Here is an 18,351-nt window from a genome sequence, read left to right on the forward strand (position 1 = left end):
TTACCACTATGGTGTAACATCAACGGGTCTCAAACCCATCTCCCTCGATGCACTTTCTATCACATTACGTCATAGTCCCTTTGTAAAGGGATCTGCCAGGTTTTTGTCTGTTTGAATATATGTAACATTTATTACTCCGGAGTTTCGCAATTTCCTGACAGACTTCAAACGTCTCTTGACGTGTCTTGATGACTTCGCGTTATCCTTAGAATTGTTCACTTTGACAATTACAGTTTGATTGTCACAATTCAAAAGGATTGCCGAAACAGGTTTTTCAACCACAGGCAAGTCCATCAAGAGCTCACGCAACCATTCTGATTCAACAGTGGTTGTGTCTAAAGCAGTAAGTTCTGCTTCCATAGTTGACCTCGTCAATATGGTTTGCTTACAAGATCTCCATGACACTGCGCCACCTCCAAAGGTAAATACATACCCACTTGTGGCGTACAGATCAGCTACATCTGAGATCCAATTCGAATCACTATATCCTTCAAGCACAGCTGGGTGCCCTGAATAGTGAATCCCATAACTCATTGTACCACATAGGTAGCGCATGACCCTATCAAGTGCATGACAATGATCAGTACCTGGGTTTGACATGAACCTACTCAACTTGCTAACAGCAAAAGAGATGTCGGATCTAGTCGTGCTCGCTAAGTACATGAGTGAGCCAACGATCTGAGAATATCTCAATTGATCTATGGCAATCCTCCGGTTCTTGCGTAGTGTCACACTGGGATCATAAGGTGTTGAAGAAGGCTTGCTATCAATATAGCCGAACCGGCTCAAGATCTTCTCAACATAATGGGATTGCGTTAGAGTAATCCCACTCTCGTTCTTAATCAGCTTGATGTTCAGAATCACATCAGCTTCTCCCAGATCTTTCATATCAAAGCTCTTTGACAAGAAAGACTTGACCTCGTGTATTACTTTCATGTTTGTACCAAAGATCAGAATATCATCCACATACAAACATAGTATAACACCTTCGCCCCCACCATGGCGATAGTAAACGCACTTGTCACCTCATTGACAACAAAGCCTACGAAGTTAAAGTTCTGTCAAACTTCTCATGCCATTTCTTAGGTGCTTGTTTTAGGCCATATAAAGATTTCAGCAACTTGCACACCTTTCTTTCTTCACCTTTTACTACAAACCCATCAGGCTGATCCATATAGATTTCCTCTTCCAACTCTCCATTAAGGAAAGCTGTCTTTACGTCCATTTGATGAACGATAAGACCATAGGAGGCAGCCATGGATAGTAGTACTCGAATGGTGGTAAGTCTAGCGACAGGTGAATAGATGTCGAAGTAATCTTCGCCTTCTCTCTGTGTGTAGCCTTTCGCTACAAGCCGTGCCTTGTACTTTTCAATAGTACCATCAGGTCTTAGCTTCTTCTTGAACACCCATTTGCAGCCTACTGGCTTGCATCCATGAGGTCGTTCTGACAACTCCCAAGTTCCATTAGAAAGAATCGAGTCCATCTCATTATGGACAACTTCTTTCCAAATATCTCGCATCCTGGAGATGCATATGCCTCTCGCAATGGACGTGGGAGTATCATCCACAAGGTACACAATGAAATCATCACCAAAGGATTTTTCAATCCTTCGTCTCTTGCTCCGTTTAGGAGCTTCATTGTCATCCTTCTCAGTAACATTCTCATGTGATTGTTCAAAATACTCATTAGATGTACTGGACTCGTGAATTATCTCGGTAGAAATTCTAGCAATGCTATGCATATCTTTCATAGGAAACATATTCTCAAAAAATGTTGCATCACGAGATTCCATAATAGTATCAACATGCATATCAGGTACCTCGGATTGAACTACTAAAAATCTATATCCTACACTCCGAGGAGCATAACCTAGAAAGATGCAATCCACTATTTTTGGTCCAAGTTTGCGCTTCTTAGTAATTGGAATATTGACTTTCGCCAAACATCCCCATGTGCGCAAATACGAAAGTGATGGTTTTCTCCCAGCCCACTCCTCGTAAGGGGTTTTATCTTTATTCTTGTTAGGAACTCTATTCAGGACATGACATGAAGTCAACAAAGCCTCCCCCACCATGCCTTTGATAAACCAAAGTTGGCTAACATGGAATTCACCAAGTCAGTCAGCGTGCGGTTTTTCCTCTCGGCAACCCCGTTTGATTGGGGTGAATAGGGAGGCGTCCTCTCATGAATAATACCATGTTCCTCACAGAATTCATCAAAGATTTTAGGAAAATATTCACCACCACGATCCGACCTAAGACGCTTGATCTTTCTCTCTAGTTGATTTTCAACTTCGGCCTTATAAATTTTAAAGTAGTCTAAAGCTTCATCTTTAGTTCGCAACAAATAAACATAGCAGAATCTAGTCGCATCATCAATCAATGTCATGAAATATCTCTTTCCACCTTTTGTCAACACACCATTCATCTCGCATAGATCAGAATGTATGAGTTCTAGAGGTGCCAGGTTTCTCTCCTCGGCCGCCTTGTGAGGCTTCCGAGGTTGCTTTGATTGCACACAACTATGGCACTTAGAACCTTTGGCAATGGTGAAATTCGGAATTAAACTTAAACTGGATAGCCGAGACATTAAACCAAAATTAATGTGACATAAACGAGAATGCAAAACACTGGTATCATCACTAACATTGCCACAAATATGGTTCACAGACTTATTACTGAAATCAGAAAGCGAAAAGCGGAACAAGCCTCCGCACTCATAGCCTTTACCAATAAATTGTCCAAACTTGGAAACAACTACTTTATTCGACTCTAAAACAACCTTAAACCCATCTCTGCATAGAAGGGAGCCGCTAACGAGATTCTTGTTCATAGTAGGGACATGCTGCACGTTCCTCAGCTGCACGATCTTCCCCGAAGTGAACTTCAGATCTACCGTGCCAACACCACGAACAGAAGCATGTGACCCATTCCCCATCAAGACGGAAGAATCCCGGGCGACCTGGTAAGAAGTGAACATGGATATGTCAGCACACACATGAACATTAGCACCTGTATCAATCCACCAACATGGAGATTGAAATACCGAAAGAACAGTAAAGAGATTACCGTACCCATCAGCATTGCTAGCGGTCACAGTGTTGACTTGCCTCCCCTTTTTCTTGCGGTCTGCCCTCTCTGGACAGTCCTTAGAAAAGTGGACAGCCTCTCCACAGGTAAAGCAGCTCAGATCTGCTTTGTTTATCATCTTCTTCTTGAAGGTTGTAGTCTTCATAGGCTTATTGAAGAAGGGCTTGGTATTCCCTTTGTTCTTGCTGTAGGGTTTCTTCTGCACCATGTTGGCGCTAGACTGACCCTCTCCTTTCTCAGTATTATCCTTAGCCCGAGCTTTCTCCTCAACATCAAGAGACGCTATCAGATTTTCAACTGATATCTCCTGTCTCTTGTGTTTGAGAGTTGTGGCAAAGTTCCTCCATGAAGGGGGCAACTTAGCGATGATGCATCCAGCCACAAACTTGTCAGGTAAGGCACACTTAAGGAGTTCGAGCTCTTTCGCAATGCACTGTATCTCATGAGCTTGTTAGACTACAGAACGGTTGTTTACCATCCTGATGTCATGGAAGCTCTCCATGATGTACAACATCGTCGCATCGGTTGCACCGAATTTAGCATTCAGTGCATCCCAGAGCTCTTTACCATCTGTTATGTGCATGTACACATCACACAGACGATCAGCAAGAATACTCAGAACGCATCCGACGAAGAGAGTATTGTTTTCCTTGAACTTGTTCTGATCTTGGTCAGATATAGTTCCTTCAGGTAAACCATCATTAACTTCGAACACTTTCAGATGAGTAAGCCAGAGCGTGGCCTTCACTTGCCACCTCTTAAAGTGCACACCGGTAAACTTATCCGGCCTCAGTGCATCAGCAAAACCAGCCATTGTTAACTCAGGAAATTGCCTACAATTAGGTTTTTGGATTGTTGGATAATTAGGCACAATTTCCATGATTAGTTCCAGAATATAAAACATGATGGCAGCAACTACTAACATGTGAAACTCAAACATACTAGATGCATTAATCAACATGAGTAGCAGCAGCGCAAACGGTATTGCATCCATCGCTAAACAGATCGAGATATGTCGCACGTACCGATCTGGTGGAGGTGGCGGTGGAGGTGTAGCAGATGATGTCGCAGCAGTAACGTTGTTGATGACAACGTTGTTGACGACGGGGACGACGGGGACGACGGGTCGAAGACGACGGTAGGTAGCACCGCCCGACTTGGACGGAAGGCAACCCTCCCGTACAGGATCGCAAGGACGAGCGGTTCCGGAGACCTGCTCTCCCGTTCGTCTAGGACTCTGTTCGTTTTCCTGAGCTGCAAAAAGTAAGGAAAGTCTCGGCTCGAGGCTCAATCCACTAACCACGAGCGCGGCGCGGCGCGGCGCGGCGCGGCGTGTCGTGTCGTGTCGAGACGAGACGAGCGAGGAGGAGGAGCGCGCGTGTAGCACTCCTATTCTCACTCACTTACTAGTGGTGGAACAACCCACCTTATAAGGTGGTCTAACTTTCTCCCAACTTTCCATGTGGGACTAAACTTCCCACCTCTTGCCACTCCCTAGTGAGTTGCCACCAACTTGGGCTCAAACTCACAAGGCTGCCACTATGTGGGCTTTGAGATTTATAGGAAAAACTGAAATCTAATTTGGGCCACTAAAAGTGGGCCCAATATTTCAACAGAATCATGGTGATATAGTGATCTATACCTAATAATAAAGGAGCTAAGGTTTCTGCCAAAATTTTCGTCCAACTTTTTTTGGACCGTTTTGCCCTCCCACCAAATCGCATAATACAGCAAAATACCCTTATACCGGTTCGTGTGTCGTTCATCCTCGCGCTATTCCCAACCTCCCCGTGTTCATCCCAACTCCAATTCGGCCCGATCTCCTCTCCTGCCGTAACCGACCTCTTCCTCTACTTATACACAGTCCCTTCAATCTATCCCTCAAATCGGCTCCTCAAATCGGGGCGGCGCCGGTGCCCTCGATTTCGATTGGAATCGGTGGGAGGAACGGAATCGCCCGCTCCCGATCCCTCTGCTCCCGCCGAGATCTGAGTGCCTGCAGCCGAGCCCCCGTCCGCCGTCCCCGAAACCTCCCGAGTCAATGTCCCGACATGCTTTCTTTCTCCTGCCAGACCAGTTCCCAGCATCGACGGAGCTCCAACGGTCCGAAGCTTCGTGTTACTGCGATGGACGACGAGGTTGAGTAGCGGCGGCAGAGGTGGGACCGGCGGCGCGCGCAGGAAAAAGGGCCCAACGCCAACACTGGTCGTAGTACGGCGACGGATGACAAGGTTGAGTAGCGGCGGCAGAAGTGGGACGTGGTCGATTGCAGATAGAGCAGGAAGACAACGAGGATGCGGTGGATACTCCCGGGCTGTGTTGTACAGGGTGAAGCAGATGCATCTCAAGCCTTCCCTTATTGTTTTTTTTAACAACTGAGGAGTGAGGAGAAGCTATGATGGTTGCAGGATGTGGTGCGCCTAAGCTTAGATTTGTTAGGTTTGAGGAGGAGCAGCGAAATCAAATTTGTGAGTAGTGGCAAGGAATATGGCCGTGGCCGCCGGCGCACAAAGCAGCAGGCAGGAGCAGAGCACATACGGTGAAGGTTCTTGCTGAAAAGGAATAGACCGGCCCGTGAGCGCTACTTGCCTTGCCTGGGGCTGCTTGCGGCACCTGGTGGCCCGATTTGTCCAATTCAGTGCATTTGATCCTTCGCTTCGCTCTCCACTCCTGGATTTCACCAAGATTCTATGAAGAGGACTCTTCCCAGCAGATAATATATAAATCAGCAGTAAGACCTAGAATATTTTTCTCCTAATTCATCAGCAAGTGCAAGCATAATTGCTGTTCAAAAAGAGACAACCACGCGCCAGTTAATCGAGTATAGTTGTGATGGCATGTGAGGAACTGAAACTCAGTTAGCCTTGCTCTTTGTCTCATTCTCAAGTTTCATTTGTGTTGGTGTTTCCCGTCGCTTGAGCTTCAGCAAGGCACACAAGGATTTCAGTAACAACGAATTCAGGTACCTTACTTTTGCCCCTGTATAAGCAGAACTGCAGAAGTGCTGGTGTTTCCCTGTGTATCATTAGGAACAACATTCTGATTGGCTATTCAATATTCCGATGTAGCCGGTATATGGAGTGCTATGGACCAAGGTAGGTTTACTGATTAATTCGGTTGTTAATATTCAGTATGGCCAGTTTCTGTTCTCTTCTATGCCTACACTTGCACACTAAATTTTCGCAGAAGTTGGTTGTTAAATGTTAAGTGCAGAGACAAGATGAAGTAGCAGATGATAATAGAGCAACAAAGAAAACGAATGTTTCACTCTAGGTGATTCATTATGCTGGAATGTACTTTTATTTCAATGAATATTATACGTGCCAAACTGTATGTTCAGACTCCATGGCCATATCCTCCATCTCTTCAGACTGGGTAACTGCATGGCCAGTGATTTGGTCTAGACTAGAGGAGTAAAACGATTGTCTAATTTTGATTCTCCACAAGTGTGACAGCATTGATTTGAAGAGCATGAGGATCAGCCGGACTCAGAACGTGGCTGAGCAAATTCATCCACGAATTTTACTCGGGCCGACGCCAGCAGAGTGTCCTGTGCGATATATGATTTTTACTACCGGCCTGAGCTCAGAACCGTGGCTACAACCTGAAAAAAAATACTTATTTTGGGCTCTTTTCTATATTTACAAGTGCTAATTTGTCACTATAGGCTGAATTAACCATGATGTCCTTACAAGTGATAAAGTGAAACTTTCATCATTAAATTTGTAGTAACCTCTGTGGTCGTCGAGAGCATGTTGCTAATTTAATTTTAATTCGATTGACATAAGAATTTTAAAAGGTCATTTATTTTAATTTAGCATAACGCCGTAGCAACGCACGGGTTTTGTGCTAGTACAGTACAATACACGAAGCTTCAGATGACGAACTTGGGTATATCTCGATGTGGATCGTTGTTGTATATGGGGCTAGAAGCGGGATCACGCGAAAGTCTCGTTCTAGTCCATTTTGTCATTTCTTGTTTAAAATTTTACCCAATTTTTTTTACACTACGAATGACACAATAAGCTAAACTAGAAGTGGGACTTTGGTGGGATCACGTTTCCAACCCTGGTTTTATCTCAAGCCTATGTCATTCTGTTTTCTGTTCGTTGATGTATGCATCAACATCGCATAAATTTACGAGGACGGCCGAAGAGATGCCAACATCGTGCCAAACAATCTCTCACGAAGGTTGTACTACTCAACCGAGATCCATTGCCTTGTTCTTCGTTCACATCTACTCCCTCCGGTCGGATTTAATCGACGCTGAAGGAGGCTTCTGTATGCATGTGTCAGGCAGCTAGCTGCGTCAATTAATTGCGACCAGAGGAGTAACGAACATCAGCGTCTCCACCTACAAACACGCAAGATTCTATACCTAGGACATCGTGGGTAGGGGAAAACTTTCGTGTGTCTTCTCTAACAGGGATTTCCCTTCCCGCTGCAGCTGCAGGCCCCGCCAGCCAGGTTGCACCTACGTCGCCGCTGCGGCGAAAGGAGGGGAGTCGCTCGGACCTCGGTGTCCCCAACCTCTGGTTGTTCCCTTCCCCCACCACCGGCTGCACCTTCGACTTTGTTGCGGGAAAGTGAGAGGAGTCGCTGGCCTCGACGGTCCCCTCCGCCCACATCCGGCTTCTCCCTCCGTTGCCAGCGTCCAAAGGTCTTCCAACGATGTATTGCCTAGGTTTCCGCTAACAACCTGAATTTTGCTCAATTCAATTTGAGTATGGTTATCTTGGATAATGTATGGCCTTGTAATAGTGGATAGAGATTTGGCGCACATGGGTATAAGTTATTTCTTTGTTAAAAAAAAATTAAAATATTTTTTTTCTAAATTAAAAAAATTGAAAAATTATGATGTAACCATTTGGCCGTCCCACTCATCCTGGGGAGGCGTGTGCGGTTGTACCAACGAGGCTACGTGGTTCGCCACCATGACCGTGAGATCGTCGACATGCTCCAGACCTGGGCAGGACCACTTGGCCTCCTTCTTGGTCTTGGACTACTCAAGCTTCACCGAAGTGGGATGCGCGTCATCCTTCATGTTTTCATCATCGCCGTCGTATTCCTCCTCCTCCTCCTCCTCGTCCTCACTGGCTGGCGGAGGCGAGGACACCGTAGTCTTCGTCGGGCTCAAAGTCCCGCAGTATATTCGGCAACGTCGACTACTTCGACCGCGAGATCACCGTGAAAGAAGAAGAGAACGACCAGGAGGACGAGGACACGGACATGGCAGAGTACGACCACGACGACGGCGGGCCGCGCGTGGGATCCGGAGACCCAGCTGTCGGACATTACCGAGGAGGAGGCCATTGCCATGGCACTGGCCAACAGCGAGCTCGACGAGCTCAACAAGCTCGCTTTGTGGGACGGGCTCGCAATCCAGCTCCGCGAGTGCGCGCTCGCGCAGGGGAGCCGACGACTACTCCGGCCACGTCGACGCATTCCAACGACCGCGCTCCGGCTGCTGCTTCGGCCTGGGATCCCTGGCCACCTTCACCACAACCTCCTGCGCATGCAACGGCCTGGCCGCAGTTGCCGCAGCCTGCCCTACCTCCTCCACCGCCGGCGTACCAGCTTCCATGGCCGACGCGTGAGCTCATCGACCTCGTCCATGACAACGACCAGTAGGCAGTACCTACCATGCCTTTATGACATTTTTATATTTTTTATTAATGTAAATTATGACTTTTATGAATGGGAAAAAATTATGCGTCATGCCGCTGGAGCCACCCAACGCAAACGGATGCGCAGACGATTTCAACAATTTTAGCCGGCGCACGTCCGTTTAGGCTCCGAAATCCGTCGTCCCATTGGACATGCCCTAACAGCTCACGGTACCATCGTTCATTTCGGATCCGGTTCCAGTGCAGGCGTGCAGGGATAGCATAACCAACCTATCACGAGCCATGTGCTCTAGCCTTCTTGCCTTGTACTAGGCCTCTGCACCGAGATCAATGGCGGTACCAGCAGTATAGTCGGCGTCACCCCAGCCTCCTTCGACAGGTAGCATGAGGCTTGTACTAGCTAGCAAGCCAGTCGGCCGGCTAGCTGGGTAAAGGCATCTCCAGTGGCGCGACCTGAACAGACGCAGCGTCCTCGCGGATCGAAAATACGTCTGCACCCTGCTCCAGCGGGCGACGTACCGTGTTCGGGGCATCCGCAGCGACGCAAACACGACGCAAATATGCGTCAGGTTTGCGTCTCCGTGGACACTGCGCGGTCGCGCCTAGCGTTCGCTCGCTTCACCTACAGGCCCGTATGGCAGCGACCCAGGTTCGACCGGTCTCGAATTCACAGCAAGCACGCGAATGTCAACCGCCGGTGTGGCAACCGCGCCGATCAACCCGCCAACCGCCGCAATGGAGCGCGGAACCGCCGTGGAAGAGCAACCACCGGCCTCTTCGTTATACGTGCCGCCGTTAATCCTCGCAGATTATAACCCTTGCGTCTACGGTAATTGAAGTCGAACCGCCTCCTTCTTCTTCCTCTTCTTCTTCTTCTTCTTCTCCAACACCAGCACGCCATGAGCGACTACACGCTGCCGTCGGACTCGAAGAGCGAGGGCAAAAGTCGCCCGGATTTCTGCATTGGTGGGAATCCCCTGCGACGCCAAGCGATCCGGGCTCCACGCCCAGCGACCCTGCCTCCACGCCAAGTGAGGAGCAGGAGGACGGAGGCGGCAATTCCAGTGAAGGCCAGGAGGAGGACGGAGGCCGCGCTGGCAGCGACGCCGAGGACGAGGAGGAGAACTCTGACGCCAAGTTCGCCCGGCTGGAGGCGCAGGAGGCGGCAGACAACAAGGCGGCGGCAAGGAAGAAGTCCATGGCCCGGGCAAGGGTGCAGGCGCGGGAGGCGCGTCGTCGTCGTCGTCCGTTCACCGACGACGACGACGAAGATGTCATTTCTTCCAGTTCCAACTCCTCGATGGGCGCGTCGGCCTCCAGTTCCTCTTTCGACGAGGAGGTGACAAGCAAGAGGCGCAGGATTTTGGACGACGAGGCAGGACCTTCTAAAAAGAAGGCCAAAAATTAGTTTTTAGTTTATATATGTTTTAAAATTTGTTCTTATTTGTATGTTAAATATGTTAGAACTTTTTCGATTGAAGTAATCTATCCGATGAATTGTTTCGATTCGAGAAACAAGACATTCAGTACTACTTATTTTACCGTTTAAACTTGCGCATTCAATAAAAAAGAAAAAAAAAGCAAGAAAACAAAGCACTGGGATGTCCAAAATGCGTCGGACGGCTGGAGGTAGCACCCGATGGAAACGAACATTTTGCCCCTCGCGGTCAGCCTGACGACGCAAACGAACGCCCACGGATAATTTAGGCGTTCGAAATGCGACGCCCTGCTGAAGATACCCTAATCAAATACACACACTTTCTGCTCTGTACTCCTCCGGTCAAGATCTGCGTGCATAGATAGATGGATACCCGGCAGAAGAAAGTGGTGTTGAACAACAGTAGCTAGCTAGGCCAATGGCCAGTCAAGTCCTCCAATAAATGTTCGCGTCAGTACATAGTACATGGCGCGTACGTACGTGCTTGATGGCTACGTGCCCTTCAGGTACAATGTGTAACGTGAATGTGGTCCGCGTCCAATTATTCAAGCATATCCCACGAGGCCACGACCGACCACCGGGCGAGTTCGGGTACTATGCGCGACGACGCTAGCCGGCCCGGCCGGCGCTCAGTTTCACTCAGCTGGACAGCGGGAATAGAGAAAAGATCGGTTCGTGCTTGGCTTTGCCATGTCCTTGTATCGCCGTCCTTTGCCCGCCCAATCTCGTTAGCAGAGTGGTCGCATGCACGGCACCGCCCAATCTTGTTAGCAGAGTGGTCGCATGCACGGCGATCCGGGGCCCGGACCCGGCCTTCCGAGGATCTCGACTGGACGTGCTAATCCCTGCGATCCGCGCAAAGGAAAAAGCGAGCTACACGCCGGGTTGGGCACCGGCCTAGCTGCGAGACGTCGAGGATACGTTGGACTAGGGTGGCGTCGGGACGGGCGTCCCTCAAACGGCGCTCATCGAGGGTTTAGGGACATGTTTTATTTGTGGTGCGTTTAGAGACGTCACTCCCCAGCCGCGTTTCTCCCAAACGCTGTCTTTATTTTTTATAGGGTTTTCGAAAACACAACCATTTATTAATCATAGCATACAAAGAAATATGTTTGCCAAAATTGTTTTCAAATTGAAATATAACAAACAATAAAATAACTAAACAAATGTAATAAATGGGGCTAGATCAAGGCGCCGCGGCATTTGCTGATAATTCTTTGATCCTCCACATATGCTCAACAAGATCATTTTGAAGTTGCTCGTGAACATTGCTGTCACGGATCTCTATGTGCATGGCGAGAAAATCAGCAAAATCTGCAGGCAACTCATGATCAACCTCCGCAAGAGCGCCCTAACACTCATAGGGACCAACATATCACCTCACCTGATTCTTGCGGTTATCTTAGATGATCATGTTGTGCATGATCACACAAGCCTGCATCACCTCCCACATTTGATTGTGAGACCAGCTTAGAGTAGGGTACCAGACAATTGCAAATTAAGCTTGAAGCACACCAAATGCCCGCTCGACATCCTTCCTGCAAGTCTCCTCTCGCGAAGCAAAGTGAAAATTCTTCTGACGTGATGGAGCCGGGATTATTTTGAAAAAAGTGGCCTATTTTGAATATATACCATCGGGTAGATAATAGCCTTTGGTATATTGGTGTCCATTGATCTCATAGTTGAATGGTGGAACATGACCTTTCACTAGTTTACCGAACACCGGAGACTGCTGCAACATGTTAATGTCATTGTGTGATCCCGCCATGCCAAAGAAAGAATGTCAAATCCATAGGTCATAATCTGCCACAGCTTCAAGCACCACACTGCAATATCCATGACGCCCTTTATATATACCTTGCCAAGCAAATTTCATGGTCTATGGATGACTAATATTGCGCACCAACATTTTATTTATTGCTATTGTTTTTTAATCGCATGCCATATGTATAGGGTCAATATTTTTATGTATATTATAAAGGATGAGATCAATTCAGAATCGTTTTTTCTTATTCTAGCAGAGAAAATTAGGTGAAGTACTCCGGATACAAACAACAGAAAAAGGAACGCAATATAAATTCGGGCAACAAAAAGTGATGATACTAGGGAAATCAGAATGCCCCCCGCCCATTGTCGAATCTAACTTCCTTGTTTAGAATTGTATGAACAGGCCGGACTAAATCCTTATATTTCTCTATAAAAAGAAATATGACCCAAAGTGGTTCGGTTCTATAATCTTTTATTTCTAAATAGGTGTTCCCCACTACTTGATTTTGCTACAGTCTCCTGCCTCCACGTCATTCTTTTTTAACCCGCGCAGTGTTGTCTCCCACATGTCCTCCTTAGTTCCCTCCATCTCACAATTTTTTTTGGCAAGGATTCATTATCGATGTAAGCAAGATTTATGATAGTTTTCTCGATGAATGGATGATGTATTATATATGTAGCTACAAGAGGGATACATGATTTTGTTGGAAGGCACACTAGTAGTCCATCGTGCTAGGGTAAGGAGACTGCCTGGTGGTGGTGCTGATGGTGGCGGTGGTCATTGTTGATGGCCATGGCGCCGACAGCGAGCTCATGAATGCCACCAGAGGTGTCCACTATGGCCCATGTGGATGTTGTCGATCCCTTACTAAATCCAAGTACTTTTGCGCTTAATGTATCATTATTGTGCCATATCATGCGCCAACCATCAATAAATCAAGTTGCATGTATTGATGCGTCGCGGCCCTAATCTATGTCGAGCACTTCTTCCACCGGACCAGTGCCGCTAGGTCATCTCTCCAAAGCTCGCACTCCTACAGTAGGGTTCTAATTAGTCGCGCTGACTGCGTGTGCCAAGGAGGAAATCCTGTTGTTTTACCTTAAGAGGGGAGCTAGCTTGCCTTATGAGGGCCAACCCTATACACCCAACAAATCGCACACCAGGGTAGGCACCGCACACCCTGGTCGGGTATTTGGCATGGCCTGTTTTTCTGTTTTTCCCTTTCCCTTTCCTTTTCTATTTCTTTTTTCTTTCTCTTTTGTTTGTTTTTTCTATTTTCTGTTTTCTTTTTTGTTTCCTTTTATTTTCTGTTTATTTTCTTTTGTTCAAATTCAAAAAAGTTTGATTTTGAAATAGTTCAAATTTGAAAAATATTCAAATGTAAAAAATGTCCAAATTCAAAAACTGTCCAAATTTGAAAAATGTTCAAAGTAAAAAATTGTTCCTATTCGAAATATGTTCATATCAAAAATGTTCAAATTTTAAATATGTTCGTATTCAAAAAATATTCAAATTTTGGGAAAAATTGAAAATTTGAAAAAATGTACGATGAAAATAATTTTCAATTTTTTAAAATATTTAGATTAAAAAATCGATTTCTAACAATTTTAGAATTTAAATAACAAAAATTACTAATTATTTAAAATCGTATTTAGAAATATTTCAGTTTTTAAAAAACGTAAGAAGAAAAAACAGGAAAGCAAAAGAGAAAACAAAAAATAAAAAAACAATAAGAAAGGTGAGAGGAACGACTGGGCTGGCCCAAACATCTGCGTGGAGGGTGTGCGGCGCCTGTTCCGTGTTGACCAGGTCGGGACACACCACCCAACTTATGAGGAGAGCGCCTAGTTGCTGCTCATTGGCGGGAGCTACAAGGCATCGCCTGAAGGCAATTTTAAGTGGGCCAGCCCATTAATTTGTTGGTTGGCTAACGAAATAGTGCAATATTTTTTCGTTTTCGTACAACATTAGACCACTGCCTTGTTGGTTACAACAACTGTCCACGAGTGAGGAGACCCAAGTTCAAACCTAGTGTGGACGATTTGCAATAATTTATTTGAATCTGAACAAATTGTAATTTTGAGCAAATTCTAGCTAAACAAAATTTAAATATGAGCAAATTTCGGAAACGAGCAAAATTTAAATATGAGGAAATTTAAAAACCGTGCAAAATTTAAATCTGAGCAAATTTCAAAATCGAACAAAATTTTGAAATTTGTTGCAGTTTAAATTTTGCTCCCATTCATCCTCCAACTTAAAATTTGCTATTTTTTTGTTTAGCAAAAAAATTCAAGAAAATCCTCAATTTTCTTATCGTATTTAAAAAATATTAAAGAAAATACAGAAAAAAATAAAAAACAGGAAAAGGAAAAAGGGAAAAATTAATTTCGAAAATGTTTAGAAAAATAGAAAAACAGACAGAAAACCGTACAAATCATGAAAATCCGAGGAAAAAGAAAAAACCAGAAAACTGTGCAGAAAACATTGCCATGCATTGGTAATGGGCCGCGGCCTATGTCACCCCATTAGCGTGCGGTAATAGTTAATGGGCGATGTATAGGTTTTGCCCCTTATTAGTCCTCGCAAAAAAAGCCAGGGTCCAGAACAATTTCTATGGGCTAGGCAGCTGATAAGCCAGGGCCCAGAACACTGGTCCAATTTGGAAGTCGAGCCGAATGGAATCGCAGTTGCCCGTTGCTGGCGTGCGTCCGGCGACTTTCTGACAGACAAGAAAAAGCGAGAAGGTTTGACCCCACCACTACTGCCCAACCTCCCCACCACCACCGCTCCAAGGCTCGAACCCAACGCATTTCCTCTTGCCCCGACAGCGCCCACCGCCAAGACAACCCTCCAGATGCAGCCCGCCGCCGAGATGCAGCCGCCCGTCGGCTCCCCCGCCGCGCCCCAATCCGACCCTCCGCAGGCACCTCCACCCTCCGATCCATCCTCTCCGCCGGCACCGGCTCCCGAGGCGGCCGATCCGCCCGCGTCCGCACCCTCGCTGGCCTCGGTGCAGCTGCAGCCGCAGGGGCAGCCGAAGACCGTCACGTGGAGCGAGAAGCTGACGTCGGAGTCGCCGACCCACGTGCCGGCCGCCGCCGCCGCGGAGTCCAGCCAGTACGTCTCCCGCGGGCCCGCCGCCTCCTCGTCCAAGGGTAATAAACCCGCTGATCCGCTCGGTTCCGCACTCTATTTGGGGGACAAGTTCTTGGTTCTCACTATGTTTCTGCGCAGGCGCGGTGGAGGCGATGAAGGACACGCTGTCGAGGTGGGGAAAGTCGATGGGGGAGACCACCAAGATGGTCGAGAGCCTCAGCCGCGACACGTGGCAGCACTGTGAGATCTCAGCACCCCCAGTTACCCCCTGCGATTTCTTAGGGAGCACTTTGTTCTTTCTTCGTTCGATTGTTCGTAAGATTCATTTCTTGAGAGGCAGGATTGCGCCATGTGGGCCAAGGTTCTAGGCTTTTACATCCTTTTAAGGATGATGAAAGAAATAATGAGTACTAAATAAAGTAATAAAACCTTAGGAGATTCTTTGAAGAGCATGCGGGGATTGGAATAGCTGGGGGAGCAGGATAGGTATCTTTTCCCCAAGAAGAGAAGTACCTGGTATTTAGCTGTAGCTTTTCATGCCTACTCTATATGCTTGGCATGTGTTTTAAGTTCATTAGTGTTTAAAACTTCAAATTTGTGACCAGCTTACGGAAACTTAATACCCATGAGGCCATGACCTTCTTCCAGTATCTAGTGAATTTCCATTACATAGTATTCAAGCAGAAGAAGCTTTCCTTTTGCGTGTTTCTTCGGGTTATCCAGTTCACATCATGTGTCTGGACTTTGTATTGTTTCTACTGTGGATAGTCGCAGCAGCATCGAATATTAGAGGTTTACCCAATCTATTCATCAGTGCAAGTCAGCGTATGCATGTAGAACGCCTTTCCCTGCAATTAGCACAAATGCACTGGAAATAATGTAAACCACTTTAGGAGAAACATGGCATATTGGCATTTGATTTTCTCTGACTTTAAGGTGCTGACCATTTGCTTAGGGGCTCAGGGTTAACCACCTGGCCTTTTGGATTGTGTATGCTAATTTATTCTCTACCTGAAGACCTATATTCTGAAATAATGAGACTAGGTGGATAGGAACCTCATATTTGTGCAACAAGGCACTGAAAACTTATAATCGTACTGGTGGCCTTCTTCATCTTTCTATTAAATTCAGAATCATAGAAAATTTCCAGTATGTAGTATGCTTAATCATTCATATGTAGGCAGTTCACGTCATTGGTTCTATATCATGATTTTTGTTAATGAAATGGTCAAAAGAGCGCTAAATATTAGACATTTAACTACACAGTTCATCTGTGCGAATCAGCATATGCATGTGTAGCTTTTTGTTTCTTGCAATTGGTGCAAATTCCTTAGGAGAAATAGAGACTATTTTATTAGAATCTGTGGCATGTTGACATCAGATCTGCACTTACCTTTAGGTTACAGCCTTTCAGTTGGGGGTTTATGGGTGCGTACCCAACTCCAGAGATGCATTTTTAATGCCAGCATTTCATGGAACCAACACCTTTTTCTCTACGAGAACATATTTCAAAGAGAAGATTCAAGAATTCACAAAGTAGGGTGTACATTTGTCAAATAAGCCACAATACCTTATGAACAACCAATGATATTTCCAACTGAAGATAGCGATTGTTGCTCCTTGAATAATCTTCCAGTTTGCTTGTTTCAGATTGTTAGCTTGATATATAGAATGATGAAGTTTAGGTACTTTGTAGGATCTCTCCCCTCTGTGTACATAGCTAACCTGATGTTCTATAGGATATTGTATTAACTAGAGAATATACACACGTGTTGGACTGGCAGAACATATAGTCAGTAGGATAATTTAGTACCTTGTAACTCCCTGTTAACATGGTATATGTCTAATAATATGACTGTTTTTCTTAACAGTCAAGACTGGACCGAGTTTTACTGAAGCGGCTATGGGACGGCTTGCTCAAGGAACTAAAGTCTTAGCAGAAGGTGGCTATGAGAAAATATTTAAGCAGACTTTTGAGATTCTTCCGGATGAGCAGCTGAAAATATCTTACGCATGCTATCTATCAACATCTGCTGGTCCTGTCATGGGAGTAATGTACATTTCTACAGCGAAAATTGCATTCTGCAGTGACAACCCTCTTTCTTACAAAGCTGGAGATAAAACTGAATGGAGTTACTACAAGGTAAGGGTTATTCACTACCGAAGTACTTTCTCCGTTCAGATTAGATTGACGCGGCCCGCGCACAAAGTACATAGCGGCTTAGTAGTATCATGCGTCGATTAATCTTGACTGGAGGTAGTAACTTTTAGCATCTATCTAATAAATTAGATTATGAAATCAATCATGTTTGTTAGTAGCTTGAGTTTATCATCTTTTTTACCTAGTCCGTTGCTAGAAGTGATCAAGTGAAGTCCACTGACTTGCATTTTCTACTTCATGAAGCCTAACTTATCGCATCAAATAAGGATGTGGTTTTTGTATTAAACTATTAATAGTTAGTGGCCTTTGATTTTTGTATTATCGAGGAAACTAGTAAAATAAGGATGTGGTTTCTTAACACACTGCTAGCTTGATGTGGGTGGATGCTTGTTCGTTTCCACGCTGGTTGCTTGATTTGGTTTGATGTCTGATTGTCTATGCTTAGGATCCCTTCATATTAAAATGTTTTTCTCTTTCCAAAAATCAGGTCGTCATTCCTCTGCATCAGCTAAGGACAGCTAATCCTTCAGTGAGCAAAGTAAATTCTGCCGAGAAGTATATTCAGGTCGTCTCAGTTGAAGGCCACGAGTTTTGGTTTATGGGCTTTCTGATGTATGACAAAGCCGTTTCCAGTCTTCAAGAAGCCATGGACAGTGCTCGTGAGTTACAACCGTAGATATTAAACTGAAGTTTCAGTTACTTCAACCTGTAGCATTCTCGGGGGCATCTCCAGTTCTCCACTCCATGCCTTCGATTATGAGCTCCCCTGTTTAAAATCGATCCTTCATGTGGTGCCCATCGCAGCTGTTGATTCAGTACACTCACGAGCTTGTATACGTCTTTGTTCTTGTTCTTTGCCTTCCCCGTGTTGTAATGATGATATATATATAGCTGGGAAAACACTGGAGCTGTCCATTTCAAATGTTGTTCATTATTGTCATTTACAGTGCAAGTTGCTTAGTGAGGTGCTTACAAAAATAAAGGTTTTGTTAAGCACTAGTGCTTATTTGTACACAAGAGCTGCCTTGTTAGGCAGCTACTTAGTATAAATAAGCACTAGTGCGTATAAAAATAATTTATTTTTGTAAGCACCTCTATTCATACTAGAAAACATAAGTTAAACTTATTTATTTTCATTCAAACTCCTAATTTGTTTTAACTCCAATTTT

The 18,351-nt window shown here is 45.5% G+C and overlaps 1 protein-coding gene across 1 annotated transcript; it reads left to right on the top strand.

The window, feature by feature from the left end:
• Positions 1–14,688: 14,688 nt before the first annotated feature.
• On the top strand, positions 14,689–18,122 carry LOC127317700 (GEM-like protein 1). The gene is made up of 4 exons (XM_051348295.2): positions 14,689–15,080; positions 15,160–15,261; positions 16,893–17,164; positions 17,670–18,122. Exons 1-4 carry the CDS (start codon positions 14,780–14,782, stop codon positions 17,856–17,858), a joined length of 864 nt encoding a protein of 287 aa, XP_051204255.1. The 5' UTR covers positions 14,689–14,779; the 3' UTR covers positions 17,859–18,122.
• Positions 18,123–18,351: the final 229 nt, after the last annotated feature.

The sequence above is a fragment of the Lolium perenne genome, chromosome 7, assembly GCF_019359855.2.
Source record: "Lolium perenne isolate Kyuss_39 chromosome 7, Kyuss_2.0, whole genome shotgun sequence".
In the NCBI taxonomy this organism is placed as follows: Eukaryota; Viridiplantae; Streptophyta; class Magnoliopsida; order Poales; family Poaceae; genus Lolium; species Lolium perenne.